The sequence below is a fragment of the Sorex fumeus genome, unplaced genomic scaffold (assembly GCF_029834395.1).
Source record: "Sorex fumeus unplaced genomic scaffold, SorFum_2.1 ptg000093l, whole genome shotgun sequence".
Taxonomy (NCBI): domain Eukaryota; kingdom Metazoa; phylum Chordata; class Mammalia; order Eulipotyphla; family Soricidae; genus Sorex; species Sorex fumeus.
Window position 1 is genome coordinate 7,478,248 of NW_026606150.1, and position 22,580 is coordinate 7,500,827.

Genomic DNA, 22,580 nt, shown 5'->3' on the forward strand with positions numbered 1-22,580 from the left:
TACCTGGCTTCCCCTGGGATGTGGGAACAGGTGGGGGGGCTCCCTAGCCGGGGGAGGGGGTTCACAGCAGAGAGAGCGTCTGAGCTCTGCCTCTTGCCCCCACCGCCAAAATCACGATCACGATCACGACCATCCTGTTGTTCCTCGATTGCCTCGAGCAAGCCCCAGGAACATCTTCGTCCTAGCCCTGAGACTTTTTAAAAAGTGCCACAGTCAAGGCTCTTTCAGGGTTAGGAGAATGAGACCCTTCATTGTTACTGGTATTTGGCATATTGGGTACGCCACGGGGAGTTTGCCAGACTCTGCCAGGTGGGCAGGTTACATTTGGTAACTTGCCAGGTTGTCCAAAGTAAGAATGAGATAACAAGATTCGCGGCCGACGCTTCCGGGAGCTGTTTTTTTTTTTTTTTTAATAGGAGTACAGAGCGATAGCACAGCGGGTAGGGCATTCGCCTTGCACGCGGCCAACATGGCCGACCCGAGTTCGATTCCTCCGCCCCTCTCGGAGAGCCCGGCAAGCTACCGAGAGTATCTCGCCCGCATGGCAGAGCCTGGCAAGCTCCCCGTGACGTATTCGATATGCCAGACACAGTAACAACAAAGTCTCCAATGGAGACGTTACTGGGCCCGCTCGAGCAAATCGACGATCAACGGGAGGGCCTTTACCTTTACCTTTACTGCTATTTATTTAGCTACTGATTAGCTGATTGAATTGGGCATGAACTCCACCTTATTTTTTTAAATTTTTATATTTATTTATTGAATCACTGTGGGAAAAGTTACTAAGCTTTCAGGTTTAAGTCTCGGTCATACAATGATCAAACACCTTTCCCTTCACCAGAACTCATTTTTCACCCCCAAGAATCCCAGTATACCCCCCTCCCACCCCTCCAAATGCTTGTGAGGCAGATGATTTCCACTTAACTCTTCTCTACATTGATTACATTCATTATTTCGACAAAAGATGCACCATTATTGTTTAGAATTTCCCCCCCCAACAATCAGAATTGCTGAAGAGGCATTGTGGAGTACTTTGTTTTCTGTAGCTGGTTATGAGAATCATATAATGTCGCACGGCCGCTATTGATTTTGGATTTCTTCAAAGAGCCAGATAATTACGAGATTGGTTTCTGTGTGTCTGGTGTTATGGCCATGCCGGAGAGCCGCTCGTGGGGGGTAACCTGTGACCTCGGTAGGGCATGAAGGACGTGCTGGTACCGCCCCCCTTCCCATGAGACTGCAGTTGTCCCATCATCATCGCTCGTACCTGGCTTTCCTATAAGCTCTGAAGTGGCAGCCACATTGCTGCCGGGGGGGGAAAGGCGGAAGGGAGCAACACCCTTTCCCTCCTGGGGAGGCATGGCGCTGTAGTTTAATGCATGGTCCATTCGCTTTTCTTCTGCAAGCTGCTGGGCTCTGGACTAAGTCCTTTTGCCTCTGGAGCCATGGCCGTGCCAGAGAGCCGCTTGTGGGGGGGCAACTTGTGACCTCAGTAGGGTGTGAGGGACAAGCCGGTACCGTCCCCCTTCCCATGAGACTGCAGTTGCCCTGTCACCGCAGGCTCATACCTGGCTTTCCAATAAGCTCTGAGTCAGTGGCCACCTTGTATGCAGTCCAGATGGTAAAGGTAAAGGTAAAGGCCCTCCCGTTGATCGTCGATTTGCTCGAGCGGGCCCAGTAACCTCTCCATTGGAGACTTTGTTGTTACTGTGTCTGGCATATCGAATACTCTCGGTAGCTTGCCGGGCTCTCCGAGAGGGGCAGAGGAATCGAACTCGGGTCGGCCATGTTGGCCGCTTGTAAGGTGAACGCCCTACCCGCTGTGCTATCGCTCCAGCCCTTCAGTCCAGATGCATTTCTGCCAAAAGCCGCTGGGTTTCAAGATTTATTTCTGAGTCTCCGGTATCATGGTCATTAATCAGCTTGATCAGGAGCCAGAGAGGCCGTTTGTAGGCGGCGACTCGAAGTCTTGATGGAATGGGGAGAAAGAGTCGGCTCCACCCCCATGTGGTGAGGCCCCGTGTGTCTTGTCACTGGAGGCCCAAACCTGACTGTCCAGTGGCCTCTGGAGGATGGCGGTCACCAGGCCGCCAGGGGGAACAGGCCAAGGCACGAAACCTATTCCCACCTGGAGTGGCCCAGCGCCAGTAACCTACTGCAGGAACAGGACGCATTTCTGCCAAGAGCCTTTGGGTTCCGAGATTCGTTTCTGAGTCTCTGGGATCATGGCCATTAAGCAGTTCGATCAGGAACCAGAGAGGCCATGCCTCCAATTATATAGCTGTGCCGAGGTGGTTTGTGGGTGTGTCTCCCACATACCTAACTTTTGGCCGTTTACTTTCTTGGTAAACTTTGCCCCAAGTTTTTGGGGTCTGGCCAAAGGCACAGCAGCAATTTTGGGGTACCTGAAAGTCTGACATTGCCATCAGGCTGCTGATGCACTCACCTCACAGGTACAGATTGACCTGCTGGCGGCACCATACCCCCCCCCCCCCCAGGGAGCTGGGTTTTATAGTCTCTGGGTCTTGGCTGTTGATGGGATTACACAGCGTCGGGTGGCAGTTGGTGGGTGTGACCCCTGCCTACTGGAAGATGGAGGATCTGGGTGGAGGATGCTCAGCCCCGACCCGAGCAGGCTTGGAGATCTCAGCCCCGGGACCCGCATGCCTTTGTTCCTCTGCCGGTGTCTTCATGCATGTGGAGAGTGGTTTATTAAAGTTTATTTAAAAAAAATTGAAGAAGTCAGCAAGGGCCAGAGATGGCACTTCTGAGTACCCCAAGGAAAAATATGCGAAATGCACTGAGGTTTACTCCAGGGCCCAGTGCTCACTGCAGTGGCATCTGTACTAGTTAGGGAGGGAAGTGACAAGATCGTCCACTGATGACGGGTCAGACAAAGCAGCTGGACAACACAGAGACGTACAAGAATATTATTCAGCTGCAAAAAAGGACAATTTTTTTTATTATGCCCCTCTGAGCAGAGTGGGAGGACTAGAGGGGATTCTGGGGAGCAAAGTCAGTCAGAAGAAGGCGGGGATGGGTGGGATCCCCCTGCCTGCTCTGGAAATAGAACTGCTGCTGGGACAAAGGGGCTGTAAAGGCCACTCAGTGCTAGAAAGCTGCCTTGTGAGGCTCAAGGTTCGACCCTGCAACAAATAAAAAAGAGGAAAAGAGAAGAGAAAGAAGGCAGAGGGGGTTGTCGAGCTAGGACAGCTGGCAAGGTGCCTGCACTGCGCACTCCCAGCCTGGGGTTGACTCCTGGCACTCATACAGTCCCCTGAGCACCGCCAGGAGTGACCCCTGAGCACAGAGCCAAGAATAAGCCCTGAGCACGGCTGGGCGTGCCTCGAAAGCCAAAAAAGGAAAGGGACAGAAAGAAGAAGGAAGAAAGGGAGAGGGAGGGAGAGAGGGAGGAAGAGAGAAAGAAAAGAGAAGGAAGAAAGAAAGAAAGAAGGAAAGAAAGAAAGAAAGAAGGAAAGAGAGAAGGACCGGATAGTTGCTTTGCTCAGTGCTGACCCAGGTTCAATCCTCGAACCCAGTGGTCCCCGAAATACCTCTGGCAAAACCCTAGAGTATTGGAGGGTGTCACAACATCTAAAAACAGAAGAAATGGTTTGGTTTTTTTTTTTTTTTTTTGCTTTTTGGGTCACACCCGGCGATGCACAGGGGTGACTCCTGGCTCTGCACTCAGGAGTTACTCCTGGCGGTGCTCAGGGGACCATATGGGATGCTGGGAATCGAACCCGGGTCGGTTGCGTGCAAGGCAAATGCCCTACCCACTGTGGTATCTCTCCAGACCAGAAATGATTCTTTAACACCTGATATCTCCTCCCGCAATCTTTCTCTTTTTGGGTCACACCCAGCGATGCTCAGGGGTTACTCCTGGCTCTGCACTCAGGAATTACTCCTGGCAGGATGCTGGGGATCGAACCGGGGTCGGCCGCGTGCAAGGCAAACACCCTCCCCACTATACTGTCGCTCCAGCCCCCGAAGTAGCTTCTTAGACATCTCTTGTGTGGGCTCCCATCCGCCTTCCAGCGCCCAGCTCAGGACTGCAGGGGGCTATTGGCGGCTTGCACCCTGCCCTGGTCCTCCGCTCGCAGCAGGGGCGTCCAATCCAAACGTCTCCTCTGCAGGCTCCCTCCTTCCCTCCCTCCCTCCATGACTGCCCCGTGCTCTCATTTCCCTGGGAGGATGCTGGCCGGGCACCGAGCCACGCACAGCCCCTTCCCACGGTGCCCACTTGTTTCCCAGGACTTGGCTTGGAGATCTTCGTGCTGATCTCAGTTGCTCAGACACCTGTGATGCTGAGACGCACCCAGGCCCCACCTTCTCAGGGTGACTTCCCTGGGTGACCCAGAAGGTGGGTGGAGGATGGGTACAGCGATGGGCAGCCGGGGGACGGGAGATGATGGACCCTGATGAGGACGGTCCAGCTGCTGAGTGGCCATCAGTAGCGCTCGCTCTCTCTCTCTCTCTTTTGGGGGGAGCCACACCCGGCAGTGTTCGGGGCTACCTCCGGCGGGCTCAGGGGCACCCTATGCGGTGCGGGAGCTCGAACCCGGGCCAGCAGCGTGCAAGGCAAGCGCCCGCCCCGCGGTCCCATCTCCTTGTGCGTCTTCAGGCTCGCCGTCGCGCTGCCCAGCTCGCCCGGCTGCCTGCGCCCCGAGGAAGGGCCCCGCTTCGCCTGCAGGCTCGGCCGCGGGGGCTCCGGGGCCGCGCGGCGGGGGTCGCGGCCCGCACGCACGGGCCACGGGAGCCGCAGCCGAGCCCGCGGCGGGGGCGTGGCCAGCCAGGGGGCGTGGCCCGGGAGGGGCGGGGCCTCCACGGGGGCGGGGCCTCGCAGGTCCCGGATGCGGCCCCGCCCCGCCGCGGAACCGGAAGTGGAGCGGACCGGGGGCAGCGGCGAGGCAGAACCGGAGCGACCCGGGCGGCCGGGCCGGAGCAGCGCGGGGGGCGGTGAGCGCGGGGGGCGGGCTGGGGCCGGGCCGGGCCGGGAAGGAAGCGGCGGCCGGGGACGCTTCCGCTCGCGGTTGCGGTTGCGGTTGCGGTTGCGGTTGCGGGGGGAGGGGAGCCGGGGGGGGCCTCGGGGGGCGCCCTCGGGGGGCGCCCGGGCGCGGCGGGGGCGGGTGGGGGAGGGGAGGGGGGCCCGGCAGGACGGGACCCTCCGGCCTTGGGGCGGGGGCGCGGATGCGGTCCGCGGTGGGCGGGCCCGAGGGTGCAGGCGGGGGCGGGGGGCGCCCGCGGGTCTCGGGGGTGTGTGTGTGTGTGGGGGGGGTTGGGGGTCCGGGTGCGGGGCGGGGTCCGGAGCTGCAGGGGAGGGGCGGGGGCGTCGGGGTCCGGGGCGCCCGGCGGGTGTGCAAACGGGGTCACGGGGTCGCCCCTGGGGGCTTCGTCGGGATCGGGATCGGGATCGGCTTCGGGTTCGGCTTCGGGTTCGGGGGTCCGGCCGCGCGTCCCCGCGGGGCGGTCCCCGCTGGAATCCGCCGACGTGGCCGCGCCGCCGCGGGCCGGAATCCGCTGGGTGGGCGCTCCCGGGCCTTGGCCTGCCCGCGCCCCCGCCGCCGGCCTGCGCCCACCCGCCCCCACCCAGCGCACCCCGCGGTGCCGGCCCGGGCCGGGCACGTGACCCCGAGGCGCCCCGCCCGTGGCCCGGCCCGGCCCGATTCGGGTTTGACTGGCGGTGAGTCACCGGCCCGGCCGAGCGGGTCCCTCCTCGGGACGTGGCCGCGGGAGGCCCAGCGCCCAGGGGACTGTCCCCCGCCAGAAGGTGCGGGTGGGAGCACGTGCGGTGCGGGGTGGGGCGGGGCCTGGAGGGCGTGGGGTGCGGGCCCGGGGATGCGTGGGCAGGGGCCAGGACCCGCCCCGAGGCAGCGGGTCGGGGGTCCCTCCGGCGAGGCGGGGCCTGGGTGGGCCTGCGCCGACCGATGCCCCTGGCCCAGCGCACAGTTGAGCGGGTTTGTCTAAGCCCTCAGTTTCCCCGCGTTCTCACCCCAAACCCGGTTCTGCCCCACAGCGGCAGCTCCTCGACTTGCCAATTGTCTCGTCTTCCGCGTCTGTTTCCTTCGTGAATTGTGTTTTGTTCCGAGGGGCGGCCCTTGGCTTTCCGGGGCCAAGGGGCCACTGCAGAAGCCGCCTCTCTGGCCACGGGTGTTGGGGGCCCTTCCTTCAGGCCCAGCCCCGCGGGCTCAGTTCTGCAGACCTGTGTCCCTTTGGACTCCCGAGGATCTGCTCTGAACTGGTGGGTTGCCAGGTGCGTGGGTGCTGGGTGCCGTGGGTGCTGGCTGCTGGTGCCAAGGGTGGCAGGTGCCTTGGCCGCACTTTCTTTTTTCATTTCTTTTTTTTTTTTTGCTTTTTGGGTCACACCTGGAAATGCTCAGGGGTTACTCCTGGCTCTGCACTCTGCAATTACTCCTGGCGGTGCTCGGGGGACCCTATGGGATGCCGGGAATCGAACCCGGGTCAGCCGCGTGCAAGGCAAACGCCCTCCCTGCTGTGCTGTCACTCCAGCCCCCAACCTGTCATGTTTGGTTGGGGGCTCCTCCCGCCTCTGTGCTGTGAGACCCCAGGGTGGTCCTGGGACCCGTCGTCCACAGCTGCTGGCCGGGCCCCCTCCACCCTGCGGCTTGGACCCCCTGGTGGCCTCAGGCATGTGTTCGGGCCTCTCCACGGACTGGGTCCTCCCAGTGGCGTGGAGGCCAGGCTGTGGGCGCCCCATCAGGCAGGTTGGCAGCGGCATCTCCCGAGGCCCAGCGCCCCCGAGTCTGTCTTTCCTGCACTCACGCCTGAGTGCTCGCCACGTCCGGGGCGGAGAGTCTTTGCCTTGGCCTGAGCGTCCCGTATTTCCATTCAGGCTCTTGGGACTCTCGGCTACTTTGGAGTGACCAAGTTGTCGATTTTCTCCTCTCTCTGCCTGACCCGGCGTCCAGCCCCGGTCTTAGCTGGTCAGCCTGGGCCTTGGCCTGGGGGCGGGGGGCCCCACCCCGGGCAGATCGTGGGGGACAGACGGGAGCTCCACGGTGGCAGCGGTCTGGGTTCCAGGGTGGACAGGAAAAGAGGAGCCAAGGTGGGGGTGGGACAGTAAATCGAGGACACGGACCGCCGCAGGCACCCCCTCCGGCTGCTAACCGTGACGCGCCCCAAGTGGCCCGTGACCAGCTGTGCTGGGGCTGGGGGGCGGTGGGGGCAGGGGGGTGCGTGTGGGGCCTGAGTCCTGCTGCCCTGCCAGCCGCCTTGGTGGACTGACCCTGGCCACTCCCAACATCCTCAGAGGGCACCTCCCTGCTCCCTCCATCCCTCCCTCCCTCCCCTCCTCTTCCTGCCCCTCCCTTTCCCTCCTCCTCCCCCCTCTCCTCTCCACTTCTCTCCTTTTTTATTTCGGGCAACACCTGGCCGTGCCCGGGGCTTCCTCCTGTACTCCTGATTCAGTGCTCAGGGATCACTCCCGGTGGGCTCAGTGTACCTTCAGGGTGCCAGGGATTGAACCCCAGTCAGTGCCCTGCCCTCTGTCCCCTCTCGCCGACCCAGGAGTGGTTTCTTTTTTATTTTAAAAACGCATTGCGAGGGGCTGGAGAGATAGTACAGCGGGTAGGGCGTTTGCCTTGCATGCAGCTGACCCGGGTTCGATCCCGGCATCCCATATGGTTCCCCCAAGCACAGCCAGGAGTAATTCCTGAGTGCTTGAGCCAGGAGTAACTCCTGAGCATAGCTGGGTGTGACCCAAAAAAGCAAAAAAAAAAAAAAGCATGCACTCCCAGACAAACCATGGGGAGACGTACCATTTTAGCATTTTTCCCCCCAGCTTACAGTGCTTTAGAAACACTTGGAAACCCATTGATTTGGGTGGACAGAAGTTTGCCGGCCTCTGCAGTAGAGCTGGGCTTTGGGGGGGGGGGCATCGCTCCCAGGGCCGTGAGGCCTGGGCAGAGCAGGCCGGGATAGTGCAGCAGGCCGGGCAGTCCGTCTCCTGGAGGCTCAGCTCTGGGTCGTGTGGTTTTTTTTTTTTTTGCTTTTTCGGGTCACACCTAGCGATGCTGCTTGGGTTCCTCCTGGCTCTGCACTCAGGAATTACCCCTGGCGGTGCTCAGGGGACCATATGGGATGCTGGGAGTCGAACCCAGGTCGGCCGCGTGCGAGGCAAACGCCCTACCCACTGTGCTACCGCTCCAGCCCCCGGGTCGCGTGTTTAAAGTGGGCTGTGAGAGCCAGAGCCGAGTCTAGCAGGTTCTCCTTGCACGGCCCCGGTTCGATCCTCGGTGTCCGCCTGGTTCCCTGAACCCCGAGCACAGCCAGGAGCTGTGGCCCCCCCCCCAAGCCGAGAACACACCGTCCGGCAGGGCTGCCTCGACCCCAGCGGCACTGCTCCCGTGGTGGCCGCGTCCTTGTGAAGTCGCAGGGCCGGATGCGGGGGCCTGGGAGCCGCCGCCGTGAAACTTGGTGACGGCTTGGAGTGCCGAGTCAGTGCCGAGGCTGAGCTGTCCCCACTGTCTTCACAGACCCAGCCCTCCCCATGCCAGGGGACGCCGGAGTCCGGACTGCCTTCTGAACCGCCGCGCGGCCTTGGCCCAGGACGAAGGTGGGTGCTGGGGGTCTTTTAACACGGCAAGGGAAGGGGGACGCTCTTGTGCCTCTGTTTAAGGTTTTGGGCCACCAGTGACACTCGGGCCACACCAGTGATGCTCGGGTTACACCAGTGACACTCAGGGACCACATCAGTGACACTCAGGGGTTACACCGGTGACTTCCAGGGTTACTCCTGGCAGGCTCAGTTGCAGGCCAAATGCCACCTCCCGGGCTGTGATTCCGGCCCCTCCTTCCTGGGTTTTCTTGGGGGCCTTGACAAGTCAGGCCTGAGCTGTGGTGACGTTGGGGACCAGCTGTGTGGGTGTGTGGGCAGATACGGCCTGTGTGTCCAGTCAGGGAGGACGCGCGGGGGCCCGAGGCAGCCCAGCTGTGGCAGAGGGCAGTGTCGGGCGTTGGTCACACCCTCCCGGACAGCGGGCAGCCCTCGGTCAGAGAAATGCCCAATAGCCTCCCAGTTGGGGCCCCCGAGGTACAGAGTGAGGGACTGAGCTCGTGACAGCCGGCCTGGCCTTGGCACTGCCCGGAGTGATCCCTGAGCACAGCCAGGTGTGGCCCCAAGCGCCCTCAGGAAAAGGGAAGAGAGAAAAGGGGCTGGAGCGATCGCATAGTAGGGAGGGCGTTTGCCTTGCACACGGCCGGCACAGGTTCGATTCCCAGCGTCCCGTAGTGTCCCCAGCACCGCCAGGAGTAACCCCTGAGCATCGCTAGGTGTGATCCAAAAAGAAAAAAAAAAGTTTCCTTTCAAGCGGGTGCTGTGAGGGACGCGTCCGGTTTCCCGTGTGTGTGTGTGTGTGTGTGTGTGTGTGTGTGTGTGTGTGTGTGTGCGCGCGCGCATGCGCGCGGGCCACGGTGTGGCGCTCTCTGCCTCGGCTGCCCTGTGGGGGAGCTGCTGGTGCTTGGCTGTGGCGTTGGCACTCGGACCCCGGCCCTCCCGCACAGGCCCGCAGCCACCTCCCCTCCCCGCTTCTGGGTGCCCGGGCTGCACCAGCCCTCGGCCTTGCCCTCAGCCTTGACCCCCTGCCTTGACCTTTGGCCTTGTCCACCGGCCTTGACTCCCGGCCTTGACCCCCCTGCCTTAACCCCTGGCCTTGCCCCTTGGCGGCCTTGACCCCCGGCCTTGACCTCCGGCCTTGCCCCCGGCGTGTCTCACAGATGTGGAAGGCTTCGGCGGGCCACGCCGTGGCCATCCCGCAGGACGACGGGGACGCCGATGACTGGGAGACGGACCCCGACTTTGTGGTAGGGGCCCCCTCCCCTCCCCTCCCCTTCCCCCCGGGGGTGCTGGGCGGCTGCCCCGCGGCCCCGGGCGAGTGTCTGCTCCGGTCTCGCCCCTCAGAATGACGTGAGCGAGAAAGAACAGAGATGGGGCGCCAAGACGGTGCAGGGCTCCGGGCACCAGGAGCACATCAAGTAAGGAGGGGGGCACGGCCGAGCACCGGCCCGTGAGCCTCGGAGCGTCTCGGGTGGGGGTGGGGCTCCGAGTCCGAAGTCAAGCGGGTGGGGTGGGCCCGCCATCCCCGGCCGCTGCGGGAAGGCGTGACTCGGCCCGCGGTGCTTGGCCTCTGGGTGTGGGCGGGGCGGGCAGTGTCCCTCGAGGGGCCCGTGGCAGGGTGCCCAGCACGGCTGTGCCCCTCTCGCCCCCGCAGCATCCACCAGCTGCGGGAGAACGTCTTCCAGGAGCACCAGAGCCTCAAGGAGAAGGAGCTGGAGGCGGGCCCCAAGGCCTCGCACGGCTACGGCGGCAAGTTCGGCGTGGAGCAGGGCCGCATGGACAAGGCGAGTGGCCGGGGTCCTGGGGGGGGGGGGCCTGCGCTGACCGCGGCCCCCTGGGCAGCAGACAGGGGCTTGGTGTGGTGGGTGCGGCCCTGGGAGCAGCTGTTGACCTCAGCCCGGTGTGGCCAGCACTCGAGGGTCCCTCGGGAGAGGGGCTGCGTGACAGCATCTGTCCGGCTGTGTGGCTGTGGTGGCCGTGACCGTGGCTCTGGCCCTGAGTGGGGTGGAGCTGGAGTGCCGGGGCACCTGACACGCAGTGGGGTGGGGAGGCAGGGTTGAGGACGCTGGGGGCGACGGAGCAGAGCCATCCCAGAAATTTGATCTGCGCCCTGGGACAGAGGATGCTGGGGATTGAGTGTCAGAGTGCTCGCTGCGAGCCCCGGCCCCCAGTGGCCCGCTGGGTCATCGGGTCATCGGGAGCAGCCCTGCCCTGGGGTTGGCCCCACTCCCCGCCCGGTGGGGACGCGGGCGTCACCCGGCTCTGGGCTCCTGCCGCAGGGACGCCGAGGGTGGCAGCCTGAGACTGTACAGTGGGAGACCCTGAGTCCACGGGGGGCGGGGCGGGGTGCCCACGGGGGCGGGACTGCCAGCTGCCCCAGCCCGCGGCCCCCCAGCTGCCGGAAAGGGGGCGTGAGGTCGGCCACGCGGGGCCCTGGGCGGCCCCCTGACCTGCCCCTCTGCCCACAGTCGGCTGTGGGCCACGAGTACCAGGCCCAGCTGTCCAAGCACTGCTCGCAGGTCGACTCCGTCCGCGGCTTCGGGGGCAAGTTTGGGGTCCAAGTGGACAGAGTGGACCAGGTGAGTCATGGGGGGCGTCCCCAATGCAGGCTCCCGTGGCCGGGACCCCAGCTTGGGCCATGTCCTCCTGCCTCTGTCCCCGTTTCGCCCTCCAGAGCCGCGGGGCCGTTGGCTGGTGTCCATCCCAGGGCCCCGGAGCCTGCGGTCGGGGGCTGGGAGGGCCTTCGAGAGCAGGTGGCAGGCATCACCGTCCACCTTCTCAATGGCCCCGACACAGCCCTGATCTTCCTCTTCTCTCTTCCCAGTCGGCCGTGGGCTTTGAGTACCAGGGCAAGACGGAGAAGCACGCCTCCCAGAAAGGTGCCCGGGGTGGGGCTGGGGCTGTGCCCGAGGGGGGCTGAGGGGGGACCCGAGGGGGTGGCTGTAGGTGTGAGTGACCGGAGGGTGGGCGTAGGCTTGTGTGCAGGGGTGAGGCATCGTCTCAGCACAAGCTGCCCAGCGTCTGACCGGTCTGGTCCTTCCGCCTGAGCAGGCGGCCTTGGGCAGGAGAGCGTGTCTCTGCCTGTCTCTGCGCCGGGCCCGCGAATCCCGCAGCCGGTCAGCCTGGAGACCGGGCCACTGCGCTCTGGGCCCTGATGGGTTCCTGGATCCAGACGGGGGTTCCCAGGCCCTAACTGGGGTTCCCGGGCCTTGATGGTTCCCGGCCCCGACGGGGGTCACTGGGCCCTGATGGGGGTCCCTGGGTCCTGACAGGGATTCCCCTGGTGTGCTGACACTCGTGGCTGGCCTGTCCACTCGTTCTTTCATTGAGGTCTTGGGGCCACACCCGGGGACCCTCCTGGCCCTCTCAGGGATCTCTCCCGGTGGCCGCGCACCTGTGTTTCGGGGTGCGCGTGGGCTGATGGCGTTTCTCTCACCCTGTCGCAGACTACTCCAGCGGCTTCGGCGGCAAGTACGGGCTGCAGGCCGACCGCGTGGACAAGAGCGCCGTGGGCTTCGACTACCAGGGCCGCACTGAGAAGCACGAGTCGCAGAAAGGTGGGTCCCTGCCGCGCTCGGGCCTCTCCGGGCAGGGCCTGGCTTCCCCCACGCCGCCCACTGCCCTGTGGCTCTCGCTGCGTTTCGGGGCCACGCCTGGTGGTGCATGGGTCCGTCCCCCGTCTGTGTGTCCCCCTCCCAACCCCCCTGGTACTCTGCAGGGCTGGGCGGTACCAGAGATGAGCTTGGGCTCATGCAAGTCTCTTATTTGTAGATTTTATTTTATTAAGGCGCTGCGATTTGCAGAGTCACTCATAGTTGGGATTTAGGCGCACAGAATGCAAAAATTAAGAGCGTTTTTTTTGGGGGGGTCACACCCAGCGATGCACAAGAGTTACTCCTGGTTCATGCACTCCGGAATCACTCCTGGCGGTGCTCGGAGGACCCTGTGGGATGCTGGGAATCGAACCCGGGTCGGTCGCGTGCAAGGCAGGCACCCTCCCCGCTGTGCTATCGCTCCAGCCCTAAGAGCATTTCCTGGGAGCACTCGGCAGTGCTGGGGCGGGGGTGGGACTTGGCCCCTCACCCCACGGCCCGATCCTGGCCGTGCCCCAGTTCCCCAGGGCTACAGATGGCAGGGGGTGGGGCCGGGGCCACAGGCCAGCGGGGAATGCGCTTGCCTGGCACAGCGTGGATTCGATCCCGGGCACCATGTGTGCTCTCCCGTGGCCCATCGGGAGTGGCCCTGAGTAGCGTCAGGAAGGAGCCCTGAGCACCACTGGATATGGCTCCCGAAGAAAACATAAATCAAACTGGCATTAGTTTGGGGCTGGGGCAGCAGTACAGTGGGCCAGCATGCAGCCAACACCAGCCCCTGCCAGGAGTCAGCCCCGAGCACAGAGCTGGGAGTCAGCCCCGAGCACAGAGCCGGGAGTCAGCCCCGAGCACAGAGCCGGGAGTCAGCCTTGAGCACAGAGCTGGGAGTCAGCCCCCAACACAGAGCCAAGAGTCAGCCCTGAGCATTGCTGGGTGCGGGGCCTCTGCCCCCGAACCCCCAGATGGCAGCATTCTTCGTGTTGTGGCTTGGCCACGTTGGCCACGTCCTGAGGATTGGCGGCCGGCCTGCGGGGGTGGGGGCTAGTGTTTCTCTGCCCCCGGCTGCTCTGAGCCCCGCTCCCTGCGCCCACTGCTGGGACAGCTGCCCCTGCCCAGCCTGCCGTCCCCCTCACGCCTCTGGCACCGCAGGGAGGAGCAGTCCTGTGGGTCAGGGACAGTGGGTCAGCGTCGGCCTGTGTCGGCCTGTGGAGACCCGTTTCCTTCAGTGCAGGGAAGCCCCGCCCGCGGCGGCTGCCCCCGCCCTGCCCTGCCCTGGCTGTTCTGCAGCCTTTCTTCCTGCTTTTCCTTTTCCCTTTGTATTTATTTGTTTATTTGTTTGTTTGGGCCGGAGCGATAGCACAGCGGGTAGGGCGTTGGCCTTACAAGCGGCCAACATGGCCGACCCGAGTTCGATTCCTCCGCCCCTCTCGGAGAGCCCGGCAAGCTACCGAGAGTATTCGATATGCCAGACACAGTAACAACAAAGTCTCCAATGGAGACGTTACTGGGCCCGCTCGAGCAAATCGACGATCAACGGGAGGGCCTTTACTTTACTTTACTTGTTTGTTTGTTTTTCTTTCTGGGTCACCGGTGATGCCCAGGGGCTACTCCTGGCTCTGCACTCAGGAATCTCTCCTGGTGGTGCTGGCGGGTGGGGGGAACCATACTGGATGCTGGGAATCGAACCCGGGTTGGGCTCGTGCAAAGCTAACGCCCTCCCAGCTGTGCTATGGCTCCAGCCCCTGGCTTTTAATTTTATGGCGGTGACCAGAGGGCACTCCCAGCCGCGCTTGGGCCTGCCTCCTGGCTTTGTGTTCAGGAATCACTCCTAGCGGGGCTCAGGGGCGGGGGTCCTCATAGGGGGCGGGGGATCGAACCTGGGTCCGCCGCGAGCCAGGCAAAGGCTCTTCATCTCCTTTTCCCTTCTTTTTGGGCCACACTTGCCCGTGTTTGGGGCTCACTCCGGGGTCACCAGCCACGCGCCCTCCCTGCCAGCCCCCCCGCCCGTCGGGACCCCGTGAGCTGTCAGGCGTCACCCCCCAGAGCAGCAGCGTCCTCCCTGCCCTCCCCTCTGGACACCCGCCCCCAGGCCCCCTGCGCGGCCGCTGGCCCCCGACTGCCTTCGGGGCCAGCCCCCCGGCTGGCGGCAGCTCCCAGGGTCAGCGGCCTGCCTGTGCTTCCAGACTATTCCAAGGGGTTCGGCGGCAAGTACGGCATCGACAAGGACAAGGTGGACAAGAGCGCCGTCGGCTTCGAGTACCAGGGCAAGACGGAGAAGCACGAGTCCCAGAAAGGTGCTTTCCCCGACGGGTGGGGCGCGGGCAGCGGGCGGCCCATCCCGCAGTGCTGCCGGGGTTCCCGGGAGCTGCCGTGGGAGCTGTGTGTGGGGGTCCCGTGAGTCGCTTATGGGGGCTGTGTGTGGGGGTCCCGTGAGACGCTTATGGGGGCTCTGTGTGGGGGTCCCGTGAGTCGCTTATGGGGGCTGTGTGTGGGGTCCCGAGAGCTGCTGATGGGGGCTGTGTGGGGGTCCGGGGAGCTGCCGTGGGGGCTGTGTGGGGGTCCTGTGAGTCACTTATGGGGGTTGTATGTGGGGTCCCATGAGTCGCTTATAGGGGCTCTGCGTGGGGTCCCGTGAGTCGCTTGTGGGGGCTGTGTGTGGGGTCCCGTGAGTCGCTTATGGGGGCTGTGTGTGGGGGTCCCGTGAGACGCTTATGGGGGCTGTGTGTGGGGTCCCAAGAGCTGCTGGTGGGGGCTTTGGGGAGGTCCTGGGAGTTGCTTTTGGGGGCTGTGTGTGGGGGTCCCATGAGACGCTTATGGGGGCTGTGTGTGGGGGTCCCGTGAGTCGCTTATGGGGGCTGTGTGTGGGGTCCCGAGAGCTGCTGATGGGGGCTTTGGGGGGGGTCCTGGGAGTCGCTTTTGGGGGCTGTGTGTGGGGTCCCAAGAGTCACTTCTGGGGGTTGTATGTGGGGTCCCGTGAGACGCTTATGGGGGCTGTGTGGGGTCCCGAGAGCTGCTGATGGGGACTGTGTGGGGGTCCGGGGAGCTGCCGTGGGGGCTGTGTGTGGGGGTCCTGTGAGTCACTTATGGGGTTGTATGTGGGGTCCCATGAGTCGCTTATAGGGGCTCTGCGTGGGGTCCCGTGAGTCGCTTGTGGGGCTGTGTGTGGGGTCCCGGGAGCTGCCTGCGGGGTGCGTGTCTGGCCTGGCCGTGCCGGCAGCTGCCTGTGTGGGGCTGTTTCTCGACCCCGGCCCGGGCTTAGCGAACGGTCCCGGCATGTGGCCTCGAGGCCGGAGAGGAGCCGCTGTTGCCCGCTGACGCGCCGTGGCCTCTCGTTGTGCACGTAGACTATGTGAAGGGCTTTGGCGGGAAGTTTGGCGTGCAGACAGACAGACAGGACAAGTGTGCCCTTGGCTGGGATCACCAGGAGAAACCGCAGCTGCATGAGTCCCAGAGAGGTACCCGCCTGGCCTGTCCCCCGCGCAGGGCCGTGAGCAGCCGCGCTGCCTGTCGTGCGTGTCCGCGTGTGCCCACGTGTGTCCACGTGTGTCCCTGCGTGTCCGTCTGCGGCCTGGACCCCTCCCCACACACTCCTGCAGCCCCCAGGGTGGGGCCGGCAGTGGCAGGGCGGGGGTCCCAGCCCACATCCCCGAGCCCAGGTGGTGGCCGCCGCACGGTGGTCGCGGCCTGTGTCCGTCCCGGGAACTTCCCACCTTTATTTCTGCCGCTGCCGGCGGGTGGAGCTTGGCGGGGCCGGGGGCCAGTCAGGGCACTTCCCTCGAGCCCCAATGATCATATTTCGTCCCCTTTTTTCAACAATTTTTAAATTTCATTTGAAAGCACTTGGCTGTCGGCGCCCAGGGCCTCGCCAGTGCGCGGGGCGGCCCGTGGGGGTGCGGGGGGTGTGGGGCGCCCCGTTTATCGTGGGCTGAGGCCGCTGTGCTCCCTGCAGACTATTCCCGAGGCTTCGGCGGCAAGTACGGAGTGCAGAAGGACCGGATGGACAAGGTGCGTGTCGGCGCTGGCGGGCGGGGCTGGCCCTCCCTGACCCTGTCCCAACCCTCCGGGTGCCGGGAACAAGTGCCCTTCAAATGCTGAGTGCCCGGCAGAGCCAACCAGCTCCACACTCGGGTCCTGCTGCCCCTGGGAGGAACCGGGGACACCCCTTGGCACTGCCAGGACAGCGCTCGGCCCGAGACCCTGCTGCCCTCGGGGCCCTCGGCTCTCCCTGGAGCCAGGGTGCATGGCCTGGCCGGGTCGCATGGACTCGGCATCCGTCTGCCCTGCGCTTGGCCCTCTGTGGGCAGCTGAGCTTCCTGCCGCCCCTGGCTCGGCTCCGACCGAGGCGGCGGGGAGCCGGAACCCTGTGCTGGGCAAGGGTGACGGAGGGCGAGGGGAGCACCAGTGGGCGCCGAGTGCAGTGGGCAGGGCACTGATCTCAAACGGGACCCACCAGGCTGCCATCCCCAGGAGTCACCCCAGCAGAGGTCAGAGAGGCAGAGTCTCGCCCGGCTCCTGTGTTCTGGGCATTGATGGGCACCGTTCCCAGGTGTCAGTCCTGGGTCTGACGCCCCTGTGTGTGGTTCGTCTGCTAGCTGTCCGCTCTGGGGCACTGCCGAGTGCCCAGTACTGCTGGTCATTTTTTTAACCTGTTTTCTGGGTCATACTCGGCCATGCTCAGGTTATACCTGGCTCTGCACTCGGGAATCACTCCTGACGGTGCTCGGGAGGACCATACTGGATGCCAGGGATCGAACTGGGTTGGCCGGCCGTGTGCAAGGCAGACACCCTCCCCGCTGGGCCGTCGCTCTGGCCCATCCTTGCAGTTTCCACCCTGATGTGTGTTTCCGGCGGGGCTGTAGGCGCAGGGCCTGCGGGGCGGGCAGTGCTGACCCTCTTCTGTCTCCGTAGACGGCCTCCACCTTCGAGGACGTGTCCAAGGTGTCGTCCGCGTACCAGAAGACGGTGCCCGTGGAGGCAGGTGAGTCCGGCTGCCAGGGCTGGTCAGGCGCTGCCGCAGAGCAGGACGGGGCCCACGTCCCAGCCACGGGAGGATCACGGGCTTCATCTGTCCTCAGCTTTGCTAGAAATTCCCGCGGGAGCGTTGCGTTCTCTCCGTTTCAAAAAAGCCATCGCACGTTCAGGTCACGTGTCCTCTGCGAAGTAGTGATGTTTCCCCAACCGCGGCGGGGGATGGCGCTGGCCTGCCGGAGGCCAGACACGCCTTTCCTCCGCAGCAAACACTAAGACGAGCAACATCAGAGCCAACTTCGAGAACCTCGCCAAGGAGAAGGAGCAGGAGGACAGGCGGAAGGCGGAGGCCGAGCGGGCGCAGAGGATGGCGAAGGAGCGGCAGGAGCAGGAGGAGGCCCGCAGGCAGCTGGCCGTGAGTGCCGGGGCCGGGAGGCGCGCGCACTGCACGCACACGGCACGCGTGTAGTCACAGGCCAAGGGGCGCGCGCACACACACACGCACACACACACGCACGCTCATGTGCCGTCGCCCTGTGCGCGCACACAGCACACGTGTCACAGGCCGGGAGGCGCACACCTTTGCACTCACTGCACACACATGCGTGTACGTGCGTACCGTGACACACCGTGTGTACAAGCGTACACATACGTGCAGTCGTGTCGTGCACACAACATGCAACACGCTTGCCGTCACTGCACATACAAGCTCACATGCCGTCATGAGCCACGCACACACATGCACACGTGCATACATATGCAGTCACCATGTGCGCACACGTATACGCGTGTAGTCACCGCGCGCACACACATGTACACATGTGCAGTCACGTGCACGCATGCATACACCTGCAGTCACCACGCACTCACGCACGTACACACACACGTATGCAGTCACGTGTGCACGCTCACCGCTGCTACCTCTGCCCCTGCGCTGCCGTGTGTCTTTCCCGTGTGTCTTTGCCCGGCCTCCTCCTCACCTCTCTGGCTGGCATCCGGCTGCCTGGCGGAGTGCGGGGGCCTCACCCCGCGGGGAGGGCGTCTGCGGGGCTGGCTGGGCTTCCAGGAGGCCTGGCCACTCTGCGGGCTCACACCTCCCTCTGCTCCCCACCTGCCCTGCTCCCCCACGTGCCCCCCGTACCTCCCTGCCCGCCGCCCGCCCCAGAGGCATCTCCGTCGGGGCCGCGGCTGGTGCCTCCGTGTGTGTGCGGGGTTCGAGACCCTTACTGCTCCCACCGTGCCCGCAGGAGCAGGCCTGCGCCCAGAAGCAGAGCCCCCCCGTGTCCCCCACGCCGCAGCTGGCCCAGGAGCAGCCTCCAGCCAGCCCCATCTACGAGGTGGGTGTGTGCCCGGCTCCCTCGTGCTGCGCCCAACGTGTGTGTCCCCGGGCTCCGGGTGCCGAGGGGCCTCTCTCTGTGTCCGTTCCCGGCCTGGCTGCTGGGGGTTGGGGTCGGGGGCTCTAGTGGGCAGCGTGCCCAGACCCATGCCCCACCTTCAGGCCTTCCTGTCTGCTCCCCTCCTGGCCAAGTGCTTGGCGTCACCCGAAAAGGGGCTCGAATGTCCACACCCTACAGCTGGACCTTGAGGGCCCCTGAACTGGGCTCAGGGTCAGAAGACGCCCCACCAGGCCCCCGCCTGTCCCCCCCGCACCTCTCCCGTTGTGCCAGCATCTCCCAACAGAGCTGCTCCAGAACCTTCTATGGACAGTGGGGCGATGCAGGGAGCTCGTCCATGTGTCCCCAACTCTCGGACTGACATGTTCCAGGCTGGCTCATGGCGTGGACGGGCGCTGGCGGGTGTGGGACGCGCCTCCCTCCGACCTCGGGCCTGAATGTCCCCACCCCTTGCAGGATGCCATCCCCTTCAAGGCTGCGCCCGAGCCCGTGTACACCGGGGCGGACGCGGCCTACCAGGAGGCGGGTGGGCAGCAGGCCCTGGCCTACGCCCCCGAGGCCGTCTACGAGAGCGCCGAGGCCCCCGGCCACTACCCCGCAGGTAACGCTTGCTAGCCGCCCGGCCTGGAGAGGACCCGCCCAGCCACCCTCCTCCCCGTGGCCTGAGCCCGCGGGCTTCTGCTTCTCAGCCCTCTGGACCTGGGGGCGCGGGGCCCCAGTGGAGGAGGGTCAGGATGCCGGGGTGCCGTGGGTGGAGGCCAGGCCCCGTGTGCAGATGGGGGAGCGTCCTTGGGCCCCCGCTGGGCTACGGGAAGGGCCGGGCTAGCACCTGCTCCTGGTCCCCCCATGGGGTGACTGAGTACAGGTGCTTTCCAGGCTCAGGTGAATGGGGGTGTGGGTGCGTGTGCACATGCGTGATTGTGGGCTTGAGTGCATGGACGTGTGTGATTACGTGTGTGCGTGTGTGTGGTCCTAGGAGTGGAACTCAGGCCCCGCACGTGCCTGGCTGGCGCTCTGCTGACCTGATTGAAGTCACCCCTGAGCTATCCCAACTGCATCAGGGGGCCAGGGCCTGGGGTCAGGGATCAGGGCCTGGGCCTGGGGTGGTGGGTCTGGATCCCCCCCTCCCGGGACTCGCCTCCTCCGCCTCGCGGCCGCTGTGGCGTAAGACAGGCTCAGCGCGTCCTTCCCGTTTCCAGAGGAAAACGCCTACGACGAGTATGAGAATGACCCGGGGGTCACGGCCATCGCCCTGTATGACTACCAGGCCGGTGAGTGCCCCCCACGCTCTGCTCCACGCCCCCGGGGTCCCGGCGTGTTGTGCTGGCCCCCGTCCCCCCTCCCCCCTGCGGGCCATCAGCGTCTGTGTCCCCTCACAGCGGGCGATGATGAGATCTCCTTCGACCCCGACGACGTCATCACCAACATCGAGATGATTGACGACGGCTGGTGGCGGGGCCTGTGCCGGGGCCGCTACGGGCTCTTCCCGGCCAACTACGTGGAGCTGCGCCAGTAGCGACCGAGCCTGGCCCGGGGGCTGGCGGGGCCCGATCCGCGTTTCCTCCTTTCTCTCAACTCCCGACGTGCAGCCCGGCCGACAGATGTGCGTGCATGCGGCCGTGAGCGCCACAGCAGCCGGTGACCCCCGACAACCCTCTGACCGTCGCCCAGGGGGGCTCTAGGGTTTGAGAGATGCCCCCGGGCCGCGAGGGAGGCGCATCAGCAGAGCCCCCGGTGACGGTCCTGCAGGAAGGAGGCGCCTTCTCGGGGCGGGCCGCCACCCTGTCCTCCTCCTGGGGGATTCTGCGCTTTTTGCCAAATGATGGCGCAGCTTGACGAAAAGCCACCGGGAGTGGCGCGATGCTGGGGACGGTTCCCCCGGAGCCCAGGGCCACGGGTGCCACCCCCTCCCTCCCCCCGTGGTGCGTCCGGCAGCCCCGCTCAGCACGGTTAGGTCGGGTTTTATATGCAATGATCGTATCTACATATCCGTAGCACACCTCATAGCTATGATTTTTTTAAATTAAATACTCGGAATAAACTCTTTTTCCATCCACTGTTGTCTGCAGTTGTGCTGATGTGACCGTTTGTACGTCTTGTTCAGCTTGAGGGCGCCCTGGTCCTGGTGCCCGAACTTGCCAGGGGACACGCCAGCTTCCTCACCGCGCAGTCTGGGGAGGCAGGCAGAGGACGCGGTGTTGGCACCGCTGGCACAGGCCGACGCACTCCCCTTCATGCGGGAGCTGAACACGGGGTGCAGTCTGACCCCGTCTGCCCCTCACATGTCCTGCCCTGCCTTGGTCAGGCAGCTGCTGACAGAGTTACAGGCCAGCCTCGGGGGGACAGGAGGCTGTGGCTGCAGGCGCAGGATGGGCCCCGAGAGTCGGGGACAGGAAAGCACTGGGCCGGCCACAGCTCCATGCACCCGACTGTGGTCACAGCTCAGCAGGTCCTGCCCGGTGCTGACAGCAGCTTCTCTCTCCTGAAGGAAGCCGGAGCAGCTGCTAACAGGGCCCCTGCCCCATGGTTTGGTTTGCAGGAACCAGGCAGAGCTGAGCCCAGCACAGACCCTGCAACAGTGCACTCTGTTCCACACCTGACCATCACACCTGGCATCCCTGGGGCCCGGGCCTCAGTCATCTCCCGCCTCTGGGACCCGGTGGCTTGGCTGACCCCCTCACCCTGTGTCACCCATCTGAAGAGGGGAAGAGTCTGGCCCAGTCAGCACAGGCAGCAGCTTTCTGGGCTGGGGCATCACCGGGGTGGGGGACCAAACTCAGGCCCTCACGGTGCACGCTCCAGCCCTGGGCGGCGTCTCCCTGGCCTGGCCCAAACGACTCCATCAGCTGGTCCTGAGTGTGTCTGGCTGCTGAGTGTCCCAGACAAATGCCTCATGCCGTGACCTGGGGCCCAGGACGCGTGGCAGGAGCCGATGGGTGACCAGGGGCTCGAGGCCCTGAGTGGGCCGAGCGATGGGCTCTGCAGGGCCTGAGCTGGATGGCCCCCCCATGTGCCCACCCCCCGAAAGCTGGGAAGGCAGAAGAGAGTGGCTGTCCCTGTCTGCCGCACTGTGTGGCCCCTGCCTGGGGTGACGGGGGGCCCCACTCTCGTGCTCCACATGGCCTTGGCTCCTGCCTGGCCCTTGGCGCTACTCGCCGAAGGTGCTCCGGCTCGGGGCTGTTCGTGGTGCTGAGCACTGTCCTAAGGGGCACTCTGTAGGGTGCGGCCACGTGGGTGCAGGGAAAGTGCTAGGCACAGGGACCGAGGCTGGGTGCTGAGGGGTGTTGGGGCACGGCCGGGGTACTTTCCTACACTGCAGGGTCGGGGTTCACTCGCCATGCGCCCCGGTTCCCATGGCCGCCTTTGTGGTCAGGGGGTCCTTGGCCCTGTCGGATGGACACAGCTGGGGTTGCCATTTCTGCGGCTTCTGGCCTTGGCCTTCCCTGATGAATGTAGACACACACACACACACACACCCCCCCCCGCCCCCCGAGGCTTTCTAAGCTTCCTTGTCATTAGAGTTGGGGTGGTTCTGCCCTGTTGGGCCCGTCTCTGTCCCCTCCTGCTGGTCAGTCTCGGCCTCTCCCTGTGAGTGTCGCTCCGTGGCTCATTTCACTTCTCTAGGTGCAGTGCCTGTGGTGGGACTTTTTCACAGGCCCTGGCCCACTGTGGCAGCGGGGCGGAGAGAGACGCGGTGACAGGTCAGGAAGCTTTGCAGGGACCAGCCCGCAGGCTCGGAGATGGAAGACTCGTCCTCAAAGTGACCATCTTGCGTGTGTGCCCTCAACAGCCTCTTTTTATTTATTTATTTATTTATTTATTTATTTATTGCTTTGGTTTTGGGTCTCACGCAGCGATGCTGAGTGGTTCCTCCTGGCTCTGCACTCAGGAATCACTCCTGGCAGTGCTCAGAGGGGACCCTATGGGATGCTGGGGATCAAACCCAGGTTGTCCACATGCAAGGCAAACGCCCTCCCCGCTGTTCTATTGCTCTGGCCCCTAACAGCCCCGTTTTGTAGAGAGAACAGGGAAGCATCTTTCTTACTGTTT

The 22,580-nt window shown here is 64.3% G+C and overlaps 1 protein-coding gene across 1 annotated transcript; it reads left to right on the top strand.

Annotated features, from left to right (window-relative positions):
• The first annotated feature begins 8,495 nt into the window (after positions 1-8,495).
• On the top strand, positions 8,496-20,591 carry CTTN (cortactin). Its single transcript, XM_056131821.1, has 16 exons — positions 8,496-8,575; positions 9,736-9,822; positions 9,920-9,993; positions 10,230-10,359; positions 11,044-11,154; positions 11,400-11,454; positions 12,022-12,132; positions 14,352-14,462; positions 15,513-15,623; positions 16,118-16,173; positions 17,077-17,146; positions 17,403-17,551; positions 18,384-18,473; positions 18,987-19,131; positions 19,730-19,801; positions 19,910-20,591. The coding sequence occupies exons 2-16, from the start codon at positions 9,736-9,738 to the stop codon at positions 20,044-20,046; spliced, it is 1,509 nt and encodes a 502-aa protein (XP_055987796.1). The 5' UTR covers positions 8,496-8,575; the 3' UTR covers positions 20,047-20,591.
• Positions 20,592-22,580: the final 1,989 nt, after the last annotated feature.

What these genes read in the sequence shown, in the direction of transcription:
- CTTN (XM_056131821.1), top strand. Translation starts at nt 9,736, where the DNA reads ATGTGGAAGGCTTCGGCGGGCCACGCCGTGGCCATCCCGCAGGACGAC. An exon ending in GAAGCACGAGTCGCAGAAAG is followed by an intron (nt 12,133 to 14,351) that starts GTGGGTCCCTGC and finishes CTGTGCTTCCAG; the next exon opens with ACTATTCCAAGGGGTTCGGC. An exon ending in CAGCCAGCCCCATCTACGAG is followed by an intron (nt 18,474 to 18,986) that starts GTGGGTGTGTGC and finishes CACCCCTTGCAG; the next exon opens with GATGCCATCCCCTTCAAGGC.